Here is a 22,679-nt window from a genome sequence, read left to right on the forward strand (position 1 = left end):
CTGACCTGCTGACCACTGACCCGCTGTGCCTGCTAAGCATCTCATGAGTAAAAGAGAGATTCCTGTCAAATGTGATGGATGCTCTTTGTTGCAAAATGGTACATAAGCACTCTGTACACCCCACCTCTCTGGAGAGCTTCCTTCCTGGGTGGAAAGGTTCTCATGGGCTACAGTCCTCAAATCGGGTCATAACAAACTTACCTCAATTCTGATTTATAGATTTATTATGGATTATTTGCACTGACAGTCTGGACACTTGGTTTTAAATCTTGGCTGTTCTTGTTACTAAGGCATAATTTTCAAAAAGAAGGTAAATCATAACTCTTGTACAGATATAAAATGAACACACATTAGAGGTTTTATTTAACTTCCTCAAGGAGAGATCCTGTGAGATGTTACAACCAGTGCAAAGGGTAGTTCAAAGAATGAACCCATTTACAGATCAGGACTGTTGAGACCAATGTGCAAATGGAGGCAACGCTGGCCTTGTCCATAAGTGGGGGAGGAAGTCAGTTTAACCTGCAGAGGACAAAAATTTACGTGTCTAGAGGCAAAGATTATTTCCCACTGTTATGAGCCACCTACAACTTCAAAGGCAAAGGCAATGAAAGGCACAGAGCCCCCATAAAATCAGCAGCAGATATGTAAAAGGGTATGCTCTAGAGAGTGAATTTTTCTGCAAATGGTAATGGCATTTCTGACTTTAGGCAATGCCTTTACCCTCGCTGGGCCTCAGTTTCCCGATTTGTAAGAAGGTAAGGTCAAAACTAGGTGATTTCTCAGTTCCCTTTCAATTTGGAAAGTCTGTGTGTATACATATAAAATTGGAAGAAACACTAGAAGTTACTTCAATGCCCTCTATGATTAGGCCATTTTAGAGAGAAAGAAACTGAAGCCCAGAAAGGGACAGAAATTGCCTCGCCCACGGCCACTCAGCAGTGGTGGGATGAGGATGCAGATTTCTAGTCTCCCAGCTCAGGGCCACACCTCTGGGCAGAACTGCAGAGCTAACAGCACAACCCCTTTCTCACCTTACCTATCTGAAACCTGAGAGCAGCTGTAGGCCTGCCAGTGCTGCAGAGCAGGGGCTGGACTGGTCGGACAGGCCAGGCCGGGCTGGGGAAGGCGCCTGGGGAGCAGCCTCCCCAGCCAGCCTCAGTCTGAGGGCCCAGGGTGGGAGGACCTCACACAAGTTTGCATCGCTTTGATTCCCAAAGATTTTCATCTCACTAGAGCCTTCGCCAAGAGCTGTGATTCTCAATGCTGCCACACACTGGAATCCCCTGGAGAGCTTGAAATCAGTCACCTAGGAGCGCATGCCCAGCCTGCACCCCAGGGTGGGACCCGGGCATCAGCATTTGTAAAAGTCCCCCAGAGGATTCCAAGGTGCCGCCAACGCCGAGAGCCACTGGTCTAAAGCAGCTTTCACCTAATGGTAATGTGCATGCAAAATACCTGGGATCTCGTTAAAATGCAGATTATGATTCAGCAGGCCTGGGGTGGAGCCCAAGAATTTGCATTTCTAATAAGCTGCCCCTGAGGCAAACGCTGTGGGTCTGAGAACCACAGTTAGAGTAGCCAAGGTTCGCACTAGACTGAGTTTCTCCACCATGGAGTGGCAGTGGTGGGATACAGATGGAGTCACCTGTGTTTACTGAAACAGAGCAGGAAGCACAAAGCCTCAGCTGTTCGCAGGTTCTCGCTAGACACCTCATCACCCTACTGCCTTGGTGGGATGGATTCTTGATGTCTGAGGGCCAGTCCGACGCAGCATCTTTTGATTCTGTGAAGTGTCTAGCTCCAATGAGCTGCCCCAGAGGAGCCCGGGGAATCCAAGCAGGTTGACCAGAAGCCTGTTCTTTGAACAGCTCTGCTCTACCTTTGCTGCTGTAGGGGAAGTGGGAGAATTCCCTCCCGTTCCCTTAAGGTTCTTACGTCTGGTCAAATAATTAAAAAGGCAGGTTAGCAGGAGAAAATCAAACAAAATTTAAGAACATGTATCCATGGGAGAAACTCAGGAAAAACAGAGCAGCTCAGCCGTCTGCCGAGGCTGCCTGTTTAAATATCTTCGGCTACAGACAAGGAGGATGTCGGGGCTAGTGATTTGGGAGTTCAGAGGGGAGGAAGAGAATTTACACAGAGATGGAAATGAAAATGTTTGTCAAACAGTTTTTGCTGGGCCAAAAAATCAGTTTATTGGTGTCTTTCTATCGCACCTATTTTCCATTATACTATAGCTATCATATGGTCTGAGCTCCTTCCTGGAACAGGCCTCTGTGTTAAATCCTTTTAGACAGTTTGGGGTGGGAGGAGGTCGAATGTTCTTCCTGAGACTCTTGAGCCTTTATGGTCTTCTGCTCGAAAGAATCCACATACCAGAGTGGTGCATCTTCGGGCGGTCTGCCCTGAGCCCCATCACTACTCTCCTCCTTCCTTCTTCCTCCCTCGCTCCTCTGCTGGTCCCCAAAGTGGCTCTCAAGGATTGAGTTTAACAGACCCTGTCCGTTTCTGCCAGTAATTTTCCAAACAAGGACAATTCCACGAACTTCTTGGGAGGCCCAGGCAATGCCTAAAAGAACCTTAAGCGTCTGATGACTCCTAATGGAGGCAGGGTTGAGGGTGAAGGTATGAGAATCCTGTCCCTTCTTAGGCTTGGGACCTGGACCCTGGGACAGATGCTAGCAATGCACTGGCACCAGATTTCAGCCAGGTAGCACCACCGTCATTATCCCTTCACCAGGCCCTTTACAGTTTCCAAAGCATTCTATTAGCTGTCTCATTTATTCATTCAACAAACATTTGCTGGGCAGAGCAATGCCAGTGTCCCAGGCCCTGGGATGCAAAAGTGAATCGGCCTGCACTCAACAGTACTCACTGCAATCGCTCCAGGAGCCGCGCACAGCGTTGCTTGCAGGGCTGGGCGGAAACGTGAGCGTGGGTGTCGGCGGCCACCTGTTGTACACTCATCCCGCCGGCAGGGGGCGGCCGCTATCCAATCCGGGCTCCTTGCTGCCAGACACACAGGCCTGGTGTGGACAGATCTGATTTTTCAGGAGAAGCTGGAAATCTTATGTGAATTCTTCAAATCGTTAAGGATAGGCAGATAATCGACTCTGAGTGAGCTCAAAATGAGTCTGCAGGACAGATGTACCCTAAAGAACCCCGGTGAGCAAACTTTGACGTTTGACCCTAGAGTATGGGATCCTGACTTCATTCAAAAAAGCCAGAGCTTTACATCATTATTCTAACGCCCGCATTCTACTTGTGGGGAAAGAGGGACTTGCCCAAGTTTGTTAGGGCAGAGCCAAGAGTGGGACCCAGACATCCTGACTTCTGCTCCAAGTCTTCTTGCAGTAGGAAGCATTCCCCCGGAACCCTGGGGTCCCCAGTGAGATACCGTTCTACAGCTCCGGGGAGGGCGTGCTCCGGAGAGCTGGTCCTGCCAAGGGGAGTCCTGACAGGGCTGGGGAGGTCGCCAAAGCCCAAGGGCAGGAGGGGGAGCCGGAGTTTATTTTTAGCTGCCTAGAATGTGCCTCTACGCCTTATTTAGACATCAGGCGACAGGGTGAGCTGGAGGCAGCAGGGGCGGGGGAGGAGATAGCCCCCTCCCCCTCCCCCTCCCAGGCTCCTCTTACAAGGCCCTTCCCTGCCTGCCCCCTTATCATCCTTTCTGGGGGCTCCGGGGCCCCCTGCTAAATAGCAGCCCTTGCTTGCGTGGGCGATGTCCTGCTCCAGGCTGGCTCGCTTTCTCCTCCACCTCCGCCCCTCTCTCCCCATTCCGCACAGTCCCACAGAGAAATAGAACTCTAGAGCCTTTGAATGTTTTCTTTTCACCTTCTGGGGTCGCAGATCTCTTTGAAAAACTGAAGTCATTTATCATGGTGGCTTAGAGCTCGGGTTGGGCAGTCTGATAGAGCTGGGTTCAAATCCAGCGTATGACCCTATGCAAATCCTTCCATTCCCCAAAACTGAGCTTCCTCTTTAGCACAGGGGAAATAGTAACCCATCCAAATGCCTCATGGTTCCTGCAGATTAAATGTGATGAAATATGCGAAGACCTTAGCATATCACAATAAATCCTCAGTAAATGATAGCGATGGTGATGAAAGCTATAGACCCTTTACCCAGAAAAGCGTTGAACCACCTGTACACACACAATGGTGAAAAGCAATTTCAGGAGACTCATGGAACCTCTGAAGCCCTCTGATCCCAACCCAACTAATTCACCCACTCATTTATTGTTCAACAAATCTTTGCTACAGCTTACTTACTCCATGCCCGCACTGGGTACAGTGTGGGTGGCAGATGTGAGGCCAGAGACAGGAATGTATGTGAATTATCCGGGGTCAAAATGCAAATCAATAGCAAACCAAGGATCGACATGAAAGTCTTTCTCTTTTTTTAAGAAAAACAGCTTTATTGAGGTATAATTGATATACAAAATCTGCACATCTTTAATGTATATGAGTGGCTGAGTTTGGACATATGCATACACCCGTGAAACCATCACCGCAATCAGGTAATAGACATATTCATCGCTTCCAAACGTTTCTTTGTGCTTCTTTGTTTTTTGTTTTAGTTTTTTGTTTGTTTGTTTTTGCGGTGAGAACACAACATGAGATCCACTCTCTCAACAAATTTTTAAGTGCACAATAAAATATTGTTAACTATAGGCATTACGTTGTACGCCAGCTCTCCAGAAGCACCCTTCTAGTCTCTGCTTCTACGAGTGACTATTTTAGATACCTCATGTAAGGGAAATCATGCAGTATTTGTCCTTCTGTGACTGGCTTATTTCACTTAGCATAATGTCCTCAAGCATCCATGTTGTCACACGTGGCAGAATTTCCTTCCTTCTAAAGGCTGAATAATATTCCATTGCATGTAGACACTACATTTTCTTTATCTATTTGTCTCTCAGTGGACATTTGGGTTGTTTCCTCAGCTTGGCCGTTGTGAATAATGCTGCAGTGACCATGGGAGCGCAGATATCTCTTCAAGATCCTGATTTCAACTCTTGGATATATACCCACAAGTGGGATTGCTGGATCTTATGGCAGTTCTATTTTTAATTTTTTGAGGAACCTCCAAATTGTTTTCCATAGCGACTGTACCATTTTACACTCCCACCAACAGCGCACCAGAATGAAAGTCTCTTGGATGCCAATCTTGACTCCTTAAAGGAATGACGTCTGTCTCTGAAAAGGGACCACAATGAAGATCCCTCCCCGTCGCAGTCAACACGGATGCAGGCATCCATTCCCTCAGGACCCCTCCTCCCACAGATCCGTGCTTGCTTTCTCCAACATGCCTGACCAATGTTAACCTCTGCTTGCACACCACCCCTGACGGGGCACTCACTTCCTGTCAAGCTAGATCCCTGAACCCTTGACCAGCTGGAAGATCCTCCTTGCTCCCAAGGAGCTGGACCCCACATCCCTGGCCCCTCTACCCACTCCTCCTGGTTTTCCAAGACAGCTCAGAAGACTGATCATCTTCTTCAAGCGCCCCACATCCAAAAGTGTCTTGAGGAAGGAAGAGGGGAGAAGGGGGGAAACTGGAGATTTGCCCTTCTGCCAGCCTTGCCCAGCTTCCGAGCCCTGCCTGAACTCAGCCTCCCCCAGCGATCCAGGTCCTGGAGGCTCCCTGCCTCAGCAGCTGCTTCTTTAAGAAGCGCCAGGAGGCGGGGGGCCGGTCCTCGCTACTGTCCTTGGATCCTGTCCAGGGCCCTGATTTAAAAGGTATTGCAAGGTTTTTAAAAAACAAACATGTGTTGTAACCCAAGGCCCTGGTAACCACAACACTGCCGGCTGCTAGCTGCCGCCTCCCAGGCTGAGAGGAGAGGAAGCTGCTCTCCGCCTACCCCGCAGCACCCCACACTCTGCAACGCGCCGCGCCGTACTTACCCTATTATATCAGGCTGGGAGCTCAGCGAGGGCAGGGCCTGGGCTGCACCTGGGGGCTGCAGGCCTTCTGGACTGAAGTGCTTTTTGGACCCACACCAGTTCTCTCATGAACCATTCCAGTAGATAGTTGATGGCTCTAAGACCACGCTTTCTGTCCACTCCACCTGAGCCCCAGAGTGACCATGCATACACCAATCTGATGGGGCCACCCTCACTGCCTACAGGATAAAGTAAAATCATCTTGACTGGGCTTTCAAGGCTTCCCCCTTCTACCTGTGTCTCCCTCACTCCCTGTATTCGCCCAGCACTCCGGCCACACTGAGCCACTGAGCCCCCTGGAAAACCTGCACAGCGCTGGGCATGAATGTTCTTCCCCATTTTCTTTCTTTTTAATTTTAATTTTTGTACATTTATGTGTTACAAAATGATCACCACAATAAGGTCAGTTAGCACATTCATCCCCTCACAGAGATACAGTTCCCCACTGTCTTGACAAGAAGAAGTCTACGGAGCCCAGCTGGGCCATCACATCCTGGGTGAAGCCTGCCCCACCCTGCCTTCTCCCAGACAGAACTTGGTACTCCTTTTGCTTCCATGGTATTTTTCCATATCCCTTGTTATATCATTTGTCTAACTAGATGAGAGGCAATGTAACCTCCTGCAAATATTTTGTTTAGCTTGCATGATAGTTTGTGCGTGTGTGTGTGTGTGTGTGTGTGTGTGCGCGAAAGAGAGAGAGAGAGAGAGAGAGATTTTACATTACAAAGACAAAACAGAGGGCCAGCCCAGCGGCAGAGTGGTTAAGTTGGTGCGCTCTGCTTCAGCGGCCTGGGGTTCGCTGGTTTGGATCTTGGGCGCAGACCTATGCACCACATATCAAGCCATGCTGTGGCAGACGTCCCACGTATAAAATAGAGGATGATGGGCACAGATGTTAGCTCAAGGCTAATCTTCCTCAAAAAAAAAAAAAAAAGCAAAACAAAATAAAACATTTCTAGTTTCTTGTGAAAAATTGGAAGGTCAGGCCAGTCTGGGCCTTCATTTCCTTCTAACACCATCCAGCGCAGCATGACCACCCGAGCTCCTTTCCGATGGGCATATGGTACCCACTTTGTAACCCCCTCCCTCATGCTGGCCCTCTCCACACTTATGCACCTACCCAACCCTGTAGACATTTAGGTTCTAAGCCTTGGATTCGATCACCCATTTACAAATATTCCATTTCCTTATCCCCGTAAACTATTTAGATGTTCCAGAAATTCAATATGTTGGCAAAGAATTGAATCAGGTCAATAAAAACTATAAATGTCACAAATTCCTTTGCCAAATCACAGGTTCCAATTTTTGACTTGGGAAACACAGTCCCTGTCCTCACCACCCTCCGACTCTGATTCCGGTTAGTGTCATGTGGGTAAGACGCTCCCATTGGAGTGGAACAAGGAAGGTGGCATCAAGGCCTGGAAACACCGGGTTTTCCAGAAGGGAGGGGTTAGGGCAGTTATCTGTTGGAAGATTGCTTAAATTGTGATTACATAGCAGGTGACATAGGTGGAAAAATATTCACTTTTCAAATCAAAGAATGAGGCGGGCTGCTGGAAACTGGGCTCCCCACTGAATAAGGATCTACAGTAAATATGTTTGGAACTGAATGGAGTTGAGAACACGATGTTGGGTGGGAGCATGCAGAAGGTGCAAACGGTCATCTGAGAAGGAATATGAGGGGGGCATGCAGGGGAGGACAGGTAGATTACTGACTGAGTTGCAGCCAGACAGGGGAATATCCATCTCTGATCTGGGCCTGGAAAGCCCCCAGCTAGTATTGGAGTCCTGCTCATTTGATTATATCTAAATTAACAAGCTGGTCATCAGAGGAGTCATCCAGAAGGACTCACCCTTAGTCCCTAGGTGTGAGGTGGCTTAAGGCCCACAGAAGAGCCTCCTGTGTGTCACATGGAGGGCACAGGTAAGGGCAGCCTAGACACTAGACACCCAGCCCAGCCAAAGATGACTCAAATATGGAAAATGGGGTTCACCTGTAGACTCACTGAGCCCTGGACCCCACTCTGTCCCTCATCCCTGTGCCCTTTAAAAGAAAAATGGCTGTCAGACATGAGCTCAAACATAACGACACGTCAGAACTACCTGGAGCACTTGTAAAACAGATTCCTAGGCCTATACCCAGCGTTTCTGATGCAGCTGGTCTGGGGTGGGGTTCAACTGTTTGCATTTCTAACAGTTTCCCAAGAGATGCTGATGCTGCCGATTCCTGGACCACATTTTGAGAACCACTGATGTAAAGAAACGGCTATTTCTGTTCCTTACTAGTAGCCTCTAGACCCTGGAGCCCACTTAACAAGGTGATGGGAATTTTCCCTGGAGAAAATCCCTAGGTGATGCCCTGTGCCCCTTCTAGTCTGCATTACCATAGAAGCTCCTTGAGGACCTCATCTGAACGTCACTGAACAGAGGAAGCACCCACCAGTGATTATTGACACGAATCGGCTCTTGGTAAAGAAAGTGGTAAGGCAAATCTTGCCACCTCTCCCAAGGCAGCCCCAAAGCACAAACCACCGGCCTCCTGAGAAAATAGGCAGGAATGGCTTCTTGCTAATTAGCATCACTCAGACTCAGTTCTCCTTTCCAAGGACCTCCTCATTAATTCAATTCAACACAACTCAAAATAAATAATGTAATAATTTGATTCCTTCATGAGATGACCCACCCCAACCATTGGAACAATAAGGCTCAAACTTGAGTGTGCAAATTCCTCAGACTCAGTGCTCCCAGGCCGCATTCATAGATGGGAAGAGGAGAGACGGCTCCAGATGATTCTGAAGGAAATGAGCCTGCCCATTCCTGGAGAAACACTCCAGTAGGAGCCTAAGGACTCAACGATTTTCCGTTGCCTTTCATTTCCTTCCCTTACATATATTCCAGGAGGAAGCTGTCAAAACTCACATTTCCATTAAGAGTCTGGCAAATCCAGGGTACTTGTCTCAGCAGAGCCTCGTTCCCCCCTCCAGGACTGAAGCTGGGGTACACATAGTGTCTCCAGAAGTAAATTATTCTAATTAAATTCAATAGAACAAACCTTAATGAGTGACCTCTGAATTGGTTAGAGATTGCATTCTGCTACTAGTGGCAGAATCTCCGTGACAGTGGCTTAAACAAATCTGTTATTTCTTCTATTACATGAAAAAATTAGCAAGTAGTTGGTCAAGGCTGGTAAGGGGTTCAATAATTCATCAGAGATCAAGGCTTCTTCCATTTTTTGCTCAGGGTAATAAAATGGCTGCTGGAATTCAGCTATCATGCCTGTACTGCAGGCAGGAAAAGGGGGGGCAAGGAAGCGGGGAGCCCTGCTCCCAGCTGAGTCATTTCCCTATTGAAAGTTTTCCTGGAAGTCTCAACCAGTGTTCCCCCTTACATATCACCGGCCGCCCCTGGATGCAAGGGAAGCTGGGGAGCTAGCCTGGGAGCCCGGCACGCTGTGGGCCCAGGGAACGTCAGGATTCTGTAACTAAAGAAGAGGGAAGGACGGAAGTTGAGTAAGGTGACAGGAAGTCTCTCCCACAACCTACTAAGTATCGGGTGGGGTGAGGAGGGAGGAAACAGAGGTGTGTAACCCTTAGTCCCTTAGGGAGGACACACAGCACACAAACAAGTGTAACTCAGAGGACAGCTGCCGTGTGTGGAACAAGCGTTGCAAGGCTTTTGGAAGGAGAGGGCACTGGAGCTGCTTCTTGACGTACAGGTAGAATGACAACCCACAGAGACGGATTGTAGAGAAAGCCACTCTGGGCAGACAACATATGTTTGGGGAACAATTGTTTTAGCGACCACCAAGTTGAGAGGTTCCTAGCCTGGGATCCACACACAGACCCACAGCGTGGGCTACAGGGAGAGCCTGAAATTCTGTGCAAAACCTTTGATGTATGGGCATATTGTACTTTTCTCGTGAAAGATGTTCAGGGTGATCTGCATCTCATTCTTTCCAAGCTTTCCCAAAGAGCCCACCCCATCCTCCACTTCTGTCCCTTTACACACAACCTAGCCACCACCACTAATTCCTCACTCCCCAACCTCCACATTCTACCCTGACTTGACTCATGCTGTTCCTCCCTCTTGTAATTACTCCTCCCTACTTCTCCCCTTCCACCTAGATACGGAAAGATAGGTAGTGATTTCCCCATCACTGGAAGTATTCAAATATAGACTGCACAAACACTTAGAAGGGAAATTAGAAAAGAGATTTGTCTCGGTTGTGAGCAACAGAAGCCAAACATCAGATCCCATCCCAACCTGAGATCCTAGGATTCACTCAGGCATGAATGTCCTTTGGCTTTAGTATTCCTCCAGGAAGTCCTCCTTCCCCACACCAGCCCCCTGGTCTCTTATCTCCTTTTAATGCTAATACTTTCTGCAGGAATACACAACTTGACATTAGCTTTATGACCTGTTTTGTATTGTTTCCCATCTTTTCCTACGCATAGGTCTAATGTCACAAAAACAGATTATAACTAAGTTAAGGACAAGAACTGAGTCTTATTTTCTTGTGCCTTTACTATGCCTTGCCCGTAGGGTGACCAACCATCCCAGTATCCCTAAGACAGGAGTTTCCTGGGACATGGGACTTTCAGTGCCAAAAGTGGGGAGATGCTGAGCAAACCCAGATGAGTTAGTCACCCTACTTGCCCAAGAAATGGGCACATCATAGTACCTGCTTGTTGATTGCTGACTATGACAGACATTTCTGCTGTTCAGCAGTATTTCTGGTTCTCCTCTCCTTCTGAGCACACATTGCACTTCCGCATCCCCTTGAAGTTGGGCATGACTGTTTGACCTGCTTTGGCCAATAAAATGTGAGTGGCCTTAATGTGTATCACTTCTGAGTGGAAGCATTTAAGACCCCAGGCGCCATTCTCAGTACACTCTCTTCTCTTGCCCTGGCAAACCCTGAAGCAATGGTGTTGAGATAGCTGCCCCACAGGATGGTGTAGGATGTCTCTGGGAAGCAGATCCCCCTGCCTCCCCATGCTGGACATATAGTGTGAGCAAAATTTAGCTTCACTCACGGTCCGTCCCTGAGATTGTTATGTTTTCATTACTGCAGCAAAATCCAACCTAACCTGACTGGTACGTCAGCCACCAAAAGTCTCACTAGCAACTTATTCAAACTCAAGTTACTAAAGCAAGAAAACTCTTCAGAATTTTTTCTCAGGCAGGAACTTCAAATCACGTAACTAAAAACTCAGTTGTATGCAAGTGGGAAATCTGAGCACGGCCTCCCAGGAAGCTCAAAGAAGCTGGAGGCAAGAATTCCCGAGAACAGAGGCTCCGGGAACAGAATATGCCTTCCTGGCTCCTACCCACCAGCCCAAGTTATTGATTTCAATTGTTGACATTAAAGCTCGAGATCAGTCTTAGAAAGTCCAACTCTTTAATACTCAGATGGGAAACTGTCCAAAAGCGGAAACAGCTGGTTCAGGATCGCACAGGGCCTTACTGAGCATGATCTCCCCACACATTTTTGGCCATTTTTGCCCTTTACGTTGCTTTTCTACCTAGTTAATTCACAGTCGTTGTGCATTTCTTTGAGATTTCACATACTTACCCATGACTTGGTGGTAAAAAAACTAGTCTCTTGCATGGGTTTAAAAACATATTTTTTTAAAAAAAAACTTTTTCTTATGACAATAGTAATTTTCTTATTATAATAGTAATAAGTGTATGCTTATTTTTTTAAATATAAGAAAATGAAGAATAGTTTTAAATATCCAAAATCTCACCCATCCAGCAGTAATCACTATTGATACCTTTTTTTAAATAAGAATGAATGTGTTACATTTTGTAAAATTTTAAAAATTCATCCTCACCAGTATTTTTACTGGTTACAGGAGATTGTATTTTTGTAGATGTATCACAATTTATTTAACCAAGTTCCTTTTCTTTGATATTTATGTTGTTTTGGTGTTTTGCTTGTTTTAAAATCATGAGCACTGTTTCGATAAACACTGTTAATTTAAGTGGACATTCTTTCCTCGTTACCTGTTTAGCACATCCTACAGCAGTGGTTCTCAAACTTTAGCATGGGCCAGAATCCCCTGGAGGACTTGGGAAATGTTAGATTCCCGAGCCCCATCCGCAGAGTTCAGGATCTGTAGGTCCAGGTGGGGTCTGAGAATTTGCACTTCCAACAGAGTTCTCCCATGGTGATGCTGACGCTACTGATTTGGGGACCACACTTTGTGAACCACTATCCTATATTATTCTTCCTTCCAAGAACCTCATCTAACCCGTGTCCTTAGTTTCCTTTCTCAGAACCTGCAGCTACTGGTCTCACACTCTGTGGTCTCATTTCCTTCCCCATTCATGCCTGTGAGTGCCTTTCATCGACATACCTTTCCAAGTGTTTCTGGGCCTTGTATAATTTCTTAACAGACACACAGAGACGCACTCACACGGATTTTCAAAGTTAGGTGTCTTTTTCCTGCACTGCCAACCCCAGAAACCTCAGCTAGTAACAAAGCGAGGGTAAATAAAAGTTCCTTTTCCCAGACACTGATATTTTGTGTCCTTTATCCCCACTGCATCTGCCTGTCTGCCTCACAAGATTGTTGTGACAGGTAACGTCTCTCCAAGATGGACAGAGTAGAATATTACAGATGCTTGTGAGCTGGAAAGAGCTGTTGACCCAGAAGTGGGAAGGCATTGCCGTTAAACTTAGTGTTGTCATGTATTGGTCGGAAAGTGGGTTGCAGCTTAGGTTCTGAGTTAGAACTGGATCTTATCTGGGCTCTCTTGCTTACGAGCTACGTGAACTTAGGCAAATCACTTCGGATCTTTGAGCCTCAACTTACTCACCTGCAAAATACAGGAAATAATACCTTTGTTGCAAGGAAATGGCAAGAAATAAAAATAATGTATGCAAAGTAGCCAGGACAGGAATAGTTCTCACTAAACGGTAGCTGTTTTGTTTACTAAATTATTGCTTTAATTTTTTTTTTCCTGGCCTTTTCGCTGCTGAAGGCCCTGAAAAGCATCTTTTCTGCCCTGGCCGGAGGTTCCTCTCCTTTGCAAAGCTTCTGGTCACCTGCCTCGGGCGGCGGCGCCGAGCCCCGCGGGCTTCGCGGAGGCCCTGCTCTTCGGGTATTTACGGCGCGCGGCCGCCCGCTCGCTCCGGCTCTAGGCTGCGCTTCCAGGTTCAGTTTCAGGGGCTCGCCGGCAGCCCCGGCTGGCGCGCGCGCAGCGAGCGGCGGGCCGGGACGGCAGGGTCCTCTGGGGGCCCCGGAGTTGGGAGGCGGCGTCCGGGAGCCCCCGGAGGAGGATGGGCTGCGGACACAGCAGGCTGAGCTGCTGCAAACCCCCCAAAAAGGTAAAGGGCGCCGGCGGAGAAGTTTGCCTTCGGAGGGGATGGGGAGTGCCGAAGCGCTCCACCATAGGGGACCCTCGGCGCCCTGGGCTTCCAGCAGTCGGCCCGGTGTGCCGGGCGGAGAACAGCGAGAGGCTGGTGGGGAGAGCTCGGCCGGGCAGCGCTCTTTCCCCTGGCCCCGGGCTGAGTGGCGCTGGGCAGCCGAGTTTACAAACACGGGCCCGGGAAGGGTAGCTAATTCCGGCTGCCAGTGGGGAAATGTCTAGTGCCTGTGGCAGGTGCCCTTTTCCTTCGGTCTGGGGCTGCTTGCTGTGTGGCCAGGGACAAGTGACTTGACCTCTCTGGCTTTCGCACCGTTCAGAGGCAGATAATCTCTAGGGCCGCTACTCGCAGAGTGGTCCAGGGATTTACAGCATCGGCATGGTCTGGGACCTGTTAGAAATGCAGAATCTCAGGCTCTGCTAAAATAGAACCTGCCTTTTAACGAGATGCCCGGGTGGTTACAAAACGTGTTAAAGTTTGAGAAGCGCCGGTCTAGAGCCTCTTCAGGCCCGAGAGCCGGTGCATGTGGGCTGTCCTGGGGGTAGGTGGGAGGGGCCGACGAGGGAGGAGATCTGCAGCCTTCTGCTGCTCTTCCCGCCCTTCCTGTCCCTCCCTCAAGGGGCCTGGAGCTGGGTTAGGGCCCAGGGGACTGCTCTCTGCTCAGGTTTCTTGCAGTGGGACCAGCTGCCCCTTGGGGTCTGACAAGCCCAGAAGGTCAGAGCCTGGAGCCAGAGGACAACCTCCTCAGGGGACAACCTGAGGCCCAGAGTGGGAAGGGAGGACCCTGGAGACTGTTTTTTCTACTTTTGCCTGCCCTCCAGTCAGGCCGGAATAGGTGGTACCATAAACTTGATGATCAGTCCCCTGGAGACCCTGAGAGACCCCAAACGGTGACAATATTTAGTAGTTTTTCACTGAACTTGAATCTCTCTCTGCTTCCGCTTTGCTTGTGCTGCCTGTGGGAATTCACTACTGTCCCCACCCTGGATGATTCTATTCCCCACCCTGTGCCTAGTCCAGCGGGATGAGTTTTGGTCCCAAGTACAATGTCTCCCCTGCTTTCCTTGTTTCTCCTTTATTCTCACTTCAGAAAACCTCACCAAGCCCTGACCCCTCATGTCTTCCTGGCTCCACAGGGAAACTGAGGCTGACTTCCATCAGCAGAATCAGAGGGTTGGCTGACAGGGAGGACGGGGCCATCAACCTGAGCCTGGCCTGTGACTTGGAATGGAGCTGTTGACAGGGGGACATCCATCCTGGGTTTAAGTGCTGGCTCTGCCGCAAACACGCTGTGTGACCCCCAGCAAGCCCTTACGACTCTCTGGGCCCCAGTTTCTCCCTCTGTGTGGAGAGGGAGGGAGATGAGCAGGACGATGTCTAAGGGTCCGAGAATCTGTGTTCTCTGACCTGAGTCAACCTCTCAGTCTGCAAAGTGGGCCAAGGGTGAGTTCCATCTGCGCAGAGGCAGGAGGAGACTGGAGGAGGAGCCCTGTTCCAGGCCTGACCCTTCCACAGGCTGGAAGAGGAGACCACAGTGAGCGTGGGTTCCCTTGCCTCCTGGCCCTTCGGAGAGCCTTAGAAGCTGTCCCCGTCTGTCCGTGGCACAGCATGAACTGGACCCCCTGTCCCAAGCTGTGAAGGGCAAGTAAAGTCGGCACAGACGATCCAACTGGGAAAGGGCTTGGGTACCACCTGGGCTGATGTGCCCAATGTACAGATGTACAGATGGGAGGTTAAGGCCTGGAGAAGGGAAAGGTCATGACTGATGTCACAGAGCAACTTAGAGCTGAAGCCGGGTATCCAGTCCCCTAATCTGGTGTTCTTTGTCTTCACCCCTGCTCTGTGCTTCCACCGGCTTCTTGTTGATTCCAAAGCTCTTTGGCATTAAAGCCTTTACCCTGTTGCCTCAGAGCAGCCTGGCATGTCTTCCCTGCCCCAGCACTGCCAGGCCCCTGCCCCTGCATGGCAGGAGTTACAAGCTGGTTTTGTTTAAAGTTCATGCCTGTTTCCATCCCTCCAGGCTGGGCTCCTGGCCAATGTCTCATCCAGGTGCCAACCCCTGGAGGGCCTGAGCTACCGAGCCCATCCCCAACAGGCTGGGGGAGTGGGGGACTCGAAGGATGGGATGCACAAAAACGAGCTCAGACTGGAGAGGGTCAGGTCACGACAACAATGACTCACCCTGAGTGACGGTTAACAGGGTACTTTCACATCCTGCTGACCTCACAAGAGCCCTGGAAGCTAGGCTGAGCTGCTGAACCTTCCCCACTTTGCAGGTGAGGAGACTGAGGTTCATGGGGGAGTGACGTGTCCAAAGTCAGAGGGCCGGTTGGTGGTATGCACAGCTGAGCCTGGTTTTCTGCCCTCCCCATCCAGGGCTCACGGCCTCTGGCAGAGCACAGAGCAGGTGCCGTGTAAATATCGGAGGGAGTGAATGAGGGCCGAATGAAAGCCAGGCTGGGGGTTAGCCCAGGGTGCAACGGGAGAGCCTCCTCCAGCTTTAAACGACCGGGAAAGTCTTCGTGGATGGGGGGTGGGCATGCCTTGGTCAAGTGGGGAGGGTTTGGTGGGAGTTACCCAGTCGGGGCTGAGAGAACGGCCTGAGCAGAGGCTGAGCCAGAGAACGTGCAGTGTGAGGGGCTCATTGTGGAGAGTGGAGGCCGCAAGGAACGAGGCCGGAGCTTTCAGTGCGGACCACCCTACTGGGGACAGGGGCACTTCTCAAGTGCCCTCCAGGTTCAAGGACCTGAGGGTTTGCTGAATTCTGTGGTCTACAGTGCCTGGTGGCCTTAGCTGACCAGCTGTTCTAGACCCTACTGAGAGGCCCCACCTGGGCTAAGTTTTGGGACAAGTTGATATCCTGGTGAATGAATGAGTGGGGATCCCTAGCAGGCTGGGTGTGGGTACTGAGGAACCATCTGCATTGTGTGGTCCTTCCTAAACCCTTTCTGGCAGAGACCATGGCTGATGTGGCCACACCCCATGGGAGGACTTGGGAGAAGGCTGGACAGAGAGTATAGGGGCCCAGAGACCAGCCTTCCAAAGACCAGTAGGAGTCACATGGGACTACGCAAGGGCCTTCAATCCCCAGCTGGTTACCTGCCCTCTCTGGGCAGTGGTGGGCAGGGCCACCCAGTGCCTCATGTTCATTGTGCACACGTGCCTGGTATGATGTCTGAAGTCCCCAGTCCCCAGGACTTCAGCTCTGACCACAGCGCCACAGCCCTGAGCAGGGCGTCAGAGAACCTGGCTCCGCACTGCTCCCAAAGCTGGGCCTCAGGCGGCAGGTTCCCTCTGGGTCAGTCTTTCAGCAGCCCTTCAGGAGCGCTTCCAGGTAGCTGGGCAGGTGAGAGAGAGGGAGAGATGCAGAAGTGAGTGCCATGGGAGAGCCTGGCATGGGCATAAATAGAACAAAACCATAGACACAATGGCAGGGGTTTAGCCCTGGGCTCACGTATTCACTTATTCACTCAGCACACAGGCTAGGTGCTGCTTCATTCTGGCTCCAGCACAGATCCATTAAGTGACTGTGGAAGGGACTTGGCTTCTTTGTGCCTCAGTTTCCTCATCTGTAAGATAGGCATGATTAACTCCTGGGTCATCAGGTTGTTCTAAAGATTAATTGAAAGAATGCGTGCAGTAGAGTCCCTGATACGCTGACCGGCAAGTGGTATGCCCGTGATCAGAGGGAATGTGAGCAATGTCATAAGGGAGACATGGTTATACTTTAGGACTTCATCGCCTGGATTGTACCCGAGGAAAGCTATGTGGGAAACGCAGGGACATTAATGTCCTTGGTAAGCTGTTGGGGTTAGAGCAATGAAGCCTGGAGCCAGGCCATTGCCTTCTAACCTCTGAAGTGTTGTCAAGGGCATGGGGAGCAGCCTTGTTCTCCCTTGTTCCAGAAGACAGAATTGTGGCCAGTGAGGGGAAGCTAAAACGAGCCAGGTTCTACTTCTCATGAGGAAGAATGGTAGTGAGTTCCCCATCTCTGGAGGAGTTCAAGCAGAGATCAGATGACATTTTGGCAAGAATAGAAAAGGGGATGCAAGCCTAGGACTAAGAAATATTTGGGATTCCACTTGAGAAATCTAATTATTCTGATCATTACAATGTTTGAGGCAAAATTTCAAAATTTGGAAAAATATGAAGAAATGTAAACATCGCTTTTAATCCCACCATTAAGAACCTCTGTGTACATTTCAGTGTTATTCTTTCTGCTATTTTTACTACATATATATTATACGTGAGTGTGAGCATTTTTACACAATTGGGACCATTTTAAATGGTTATATTCTAGTTACTTAATATTTTGCTCAGGCCATTCTCCCATGCTAAGTAGTTCATGGAAACATGATTTTTTTAATGGCCCCCTACTGTTGGGTGGGTCCCATGGCTTATTTATCCAGACTGGGCACTGGTTGTTTACATTCCCCACCCCTGACCTCATCATTCACGAGCATCCTTGTGTCTTCAGCCTAAGCCGGGGAGAGTATGGCTTTGAGTTCCGAGGGGAGCGGAGGGGAAATCAGGACAAATCAGGGCAAAGCTGACCTTTTCTCTTGGTTTGCCGAGGGTGGGGCAGCAGGGAGCAGGAGAGGAAGCTGCCTTCCCAGGCACAGAGCCCTCTGCCCCAAGCATCCTGGGGACGTGGTGTGTATGTGGCCCCTGAGCTCGTGGCTTTTGCCCAACCCAGAAAATAATGCTTTCCCAGAATCATCCCAGCTAAAGTCAATACAGACTTCCATACCTATGTGCTCTGGCAACTTTGTGAGGGTGAGTCAGATTTCTTTTATAAAAGGACATTTGTGCCTTGTGACCTAAAATCCATTAGAAAAATCCCTATAATCCTTGCCTCGGAGACACAACCTTTGGGAACACATTTTCCAAACGTGTACAAGTTTTCAAGTCTGTCCTTTTCCTTTGTCACTGAATTCCCAGGCAGCTTGCATTGCTCTCCCAAAAGCCTGATTTGTCCCCAGCCACCTGAGGACTTCCATCTTTGCCTCAATCGGGGGTTGAGTTTGGGGCCCATACTTCACATCAGCACTTGTGGGGGTTTTGGTTGTAAAAAGGACAGAAAAGGTAAAACTTCAAATTAGTTGCCCAGAAGCAGGCTGCTATCTAAATGAAGATGGTGACGCTCCTGGTAGGCGGGACTGCCACCTGACGTCTTAGTGTTCATAGATGAGCTCGTAAACAAAAGTCTGAAATCTGCCTGGAAAGGGAGCTCTAAAGGGTCTCAGTATAACATTCATAGACATTTATGTTCAAAAAATAAACTTGGGAACAATAGGGACTCCCCGCCGTAAAAGGAAGAGTCTGACGGATGGCCCGAGTTCTGGTCTGGCATCTCGGGTGCGCTTGGGTTTCCATCCTCAGGGCCTGCACTTCATCCTCTCCGTGTCCTCCGCCCTCAGAGCACTGAGCCGTTCCAGATGACCCGGGGAGAGGGTGAGAAGGGGAGCAGGACCAGCACGGGAGGGGGCGGGGAAGGGGGACACTCCTGTGACCCCACTGTGGGCGGAGAGGAGAGAAAACCCATCCATCTTTAGTACAGCTAGATCTGAGTCCATCCATTACCCGAAGACAAGCCATCCTGCGTCTCTCGCCAGGTGCATTTGAATCCCTAAAAATCGTTTATCTTGTGTCACTTTATTTTCAACCTGAAACTTCCAGAACATCTAGGCCAAATGCCTTACAATACCTAAAACACCCATCCCACATCCATGCTTTCCTCCAGGTACGTGATGCACAAATGACCTACTTCCAGTCCTTCTCCCCCAGCGGTGGAGTTCTTCCACTGCGTGTACCGTGAAGCTTGTGGACCTCCTCACCATTTCTCCACTGCCCCATGCAACCCACCTCCTGCCCTCTCCTTAAGGAAATAACCCTGACATCAGAAAAGTTGCTACTGTACTGGGTTAAAACGTGCCCACTGCCCAAACTCATGTACCCCCAGAATCTATGAATGCAGACCTTATTTGAAATAGGGTTTGCAGACGTAATCCAGTTAAGATGAGGTCATACTGGATTAGGGTGGGCCCTAATCCAATGACTAGGGTCCTTATAAGAATAGGGAAATTTGGACACCATACACAGGGAGAAGGATGAGCGATGGGACAGAAGCAGAGATTGGAAGGGTGCATCTACCGGCCACGGAACGCCAAAGACTGCTGGCAACACCAGAAGCTAGGAGAGAGGGACGAAACAGCTCCTCCCTCAGAAGCTCCAGAAGGAACCAAACTAGCTGCTAACTTGATTTTGGACTTCTAGCCTCCAGAACTGTGACAGAATAAATTTCTGTTTTAAGTCACCGGCTTTGTGGTGATTTGTTACAGCAGCCCTAGGAAACTTATGTATTGTAAGGTTAATTACTCCTCACCTTACCACCAGTCAGAATGGGCAGCCAGAACCCATCTCTCCCCTTTGGACCAGGGCTCCGCGGAAGGATGGGGAGCATTGCAGACAGGAGGTGCTTAGACGAGGTCTGAATGCTTACAGACACCAGATGCAGCATCTGCAGGGGAGAGAGCTCTGCCCTGGGGGTCAAGGATCGGTCCCACTCCTGCCTCTTCACCCACCTGCTGCCTGATCTCAAATAGGTGGCTCTCTTCCTGTGCCTTGGTTTCCCCATCTGTAAAATTACTGCCCTGGCTGCTTTTAGGTTCCAAGAGAGGTTATTTCTTCTTGTCGTTGTTGTTAATTTCTTTGTACCCAAGTAAAACTTGAATACAGTATTGTTTAAAAAATTCTAAGAATTCAGGTAAAACTAAAGCTACCCCTCCTTAACCACTGTTTTAGTTCTTTCTCTAGAGATGACAACTGCCATCACTTTGTGCTTTTCTGGGTACTTTTTTCTGTGTGTTTACGTACAGATAGAAATAGTTTGTTTTGCATGTTCCACCAAATGCCTTTCCATCTTTGTATGTAAAGATCTACTTTGTTCTTTTAAACGTATGAGTGTTGTATAGTATTATGCACCTCGGTGTATCGAGTCAGTCCCCCGTCGTGGACATGAGGCAAGTGTCCAGTGTTTCTCTGCTAGGAATGATCCCGCCCTGAGCATCCTGTAGGTGCCCGTTGTCCCACTCACGGGTGCTTCTCTCTGCTCGCAGTACAATTGCAGGGGGTGGAGCATGCTGCATGTAACCTGGGAGCTGGTGGCCGAGCTCTCTGTCATCCCCTGCTTCCAGGCAATCCTGCCCCCCCTTTTCTGTCTCCCTTGCAGGGCTGCTCCAGAACATAGGGTGGAGTGAAGGGCTCAGCACCCCCACCTAGACCCTCCCGACCAAGGGCCCCTCCTCTTGCGTCCTCCAGAGAAGCCCTCTTCATGCAGGGGCTGACAGCTGAGTGTGTCAAACCACCTGTCCTGCTCTGCCTAGAGCAAACGAGCATGACAGGATTGATGGAGGATGGGCTATCAAGATGACCTCACGCTGCCTCTTCTTCCACATGCACAGCATGTCAAAACCAGAAGTGCTCTGACGTATCCCATTGCCCAACTCCATGCTATAGAGAAGAAGAAACAGACGTCTAGAGAGGGGAAGGTGCACCCCCAACGTCACACAGCAAGCAAGTAGCAAGCCAGGGTCTCGATGCTGGACTCCTATTGGAGAGTTTGCCTTTGGGTTGGGGGAACAGGTAGCTATCTGGCAGTGTGTCTGTGCCCTCAGCCTGTCTCTTCCCCAACCCCGGCCACTGACACCATTTTCTGTCCTGCTCCTTCAAGGTCCTTCTGCCTGCTGGGCTGACCCAGATGCCAGAAATGGTGCCTATTGCTTCTGCCAGCTCCAGGCCCTCTAAAGCGATCAGAACTGGCAGACACCCCAGGAGGCTGATAAGGGACAGGAGAAGGTGGGCTCCAGGGAGGAAGAAAAGGAATCTGGTCTATTGGAAAGCCTTTCTGTAGGCCTCAGCCTCTCCATCTGTGAATGAGGGGCGGGGCCCTGCCCTTGAGGCCTTCTCCACCGGCTGCCTGGTCTGGCCCGGCAGGTGCTTCAGCAGGAAGTGGTTCTATCCTCCCGAGATCTCTCATCAGTCGGTCAGATAGGAGCAATGGAGACCACATCCGCCCCGACGTGGGGTGCTCTGGGGGCACTGCAGGTGTTCGGGGAATAGGCGGTGCCCGGGCACAGCAGAGGGGGCTGGCTGGTGCTGCTGCCTTTAAGGCGGTTGTATAGTCACATGGCTCTACCCGCAGGCAGGCAGTGGGCGAAGTTGACGCCACACTGCGTCATATGAACCAGTTGAACTAAATCTTTAGCTCCCCTGGCAGTGTGAAAATGAAATCAAATTCAGGCATTACTTTGGCAAAATGCATCCACCCATCTTAGAGATGGAATGTGAGGCCTGTGTTTGTGGTGTTCTTCCGTCTGAGCCGCTGTAATTTGGGTGTGAATGCTAACATTTCTCAGCAGCCCTGGACATTTAGGCCCTGGAGGGGGCCCCTGGGGCCTCTGCCCCCACCCCCTTCCTGCCTCTACCCTCAGCCAATGGGCTCTGCTGTGGTTGTTCCGATTCCGAAACTAATGGGGCTGGGGCCCCACCCAGGCTGAGTCCAGACACCGGAAAGGCAGCTCTGATACTGTGAGGGTGTGACCTGAGGCCTGGGCTCCGCCTGCGATCTGGATCCTCCGTGAGCTCTGCTCCCCGGCTTTGTGGTCTCTGATGAGTTACTCATGCTACCGCAGGGCCTAGGTGTTCCATGTGGAAATAGGAGGCGGGGATTGGAATAAACTGTCTCCGGGGGCCCTTCCAGCCCTGTCTTCTGGGTTCCTTCCTCTGCCAAGATGGGTGTGATAACACTATGTGGCCAAGGGAAGCCCGGGCCTCAGCTTATGGGGACAGGGGAATTGCTGAACTCTTAAGGGTCCTTCGATTACTAAATTCTCTAAGCTCAGCAGGAATAATGAGGACCTAAGTCATAACACTCAATCAGAAATACTCAAAGCCTTGAAGGCCCACAAAAAGGATGGAGTGATGCTTCTTACAGCGAGGTTAGACCAAGTGTCTTCAGGAAACCTTGAGCCATCCTCGGGGTTCCTCTTAGCTTCCATGCCAGTAGGATTCCCAAGGTAAGGAATAGCTGGGCAGCCTCTCTCCAAGTTGCTTCTGCCCTACTCACGCTTGCCTGATGGGGCTCAGAATTTAAGGGAGTTGAGGAGTCTGCTCCAAAATCTTTGGGAGGACAGAAACCCACCCCAAAGTACTGCAACCTGAATAATACTCAGCAGCGCCCTCTGAGACTCCGTTAATGCTGGTAGATTTTACGGACCGCCTGCAATGGTTGAACACTTTATGCTTCCTGGAGGTCTCTAGTTGCTGAACAACAGGGATATTTTACAGGATTAGACCAT

General features: G+C 49.9%; 1 protein-coding gene and 2 long non-coding RNA genes across 7 annotated transcripts in view; all 3 read left to right on the forward strand.

Moving 5' to 3' along the window:
- The first annotated feature begins 1,049 nt into the window (after positions 1–1,049).
- On the forward strand, positions 1,050–7,221 carry LOC138917274 (uncharacterized). The gene is made up of 2 exons (XR_011425039.1): positions 1,050–1,435; positions 4,946–7,221. It is a non-coding gene; the product is annotated as an uncharacterized lncRNA (long non-coding RNA).
- Positions 7,222–12,925: 5,704 nt separating this feature from the next.
- Positions 12,926–22,679, forward strand: part of CCDC69 (coiled-coil domain containing 69) — a 49,796-nt gene continuing 40,042 nt past the window's right edge. For 4 of the 5 annotated variants that reach the window (XR_011425489.1, XM_070233988.1, XM_070233987.1 and 1 more), the window contains exon 1: positions 13,047–13,281. Coding sequence is in view for 4 of the 5 variants with exons in the window: in XM_070233988.1 (XP_070090089.1) it covers positions 13,234–13,281 (48 nt within the window). In the remaining variant the exon portion in view is untranslated. Of the gene's footprint in view, positions 13,282–22,679 lie in introns of all 5 variants that reach the window. The other variant, XM_070233985.1, reaches the window with a different exon arrangement.
- LOC111767762 (uncharacterized) lies at positions 15,461–19,637 on the forward strand. Its single transcript, XR_002799578.2, has 2 exons — positions 15,461–15,596; positions 19,423–19,637. It is a non-coding gene; the product is annotated as an uncharacterized lncRNA (long non-coding RNA).

Source organism: Equus caballus, chromosome 14 (assembly GCF_041296265.1).
Source record: "Equus caballus isolate H_3958 breed thoroughbred chromosome 14, TB-T2T, whole genome shotgun sequence".
Classification (NCBI taxonomy): Eukaryota; Metazoa; Chordata; class Mammalia; order Perissodactyla; family Equidae; genus Equus; species Equus caballus.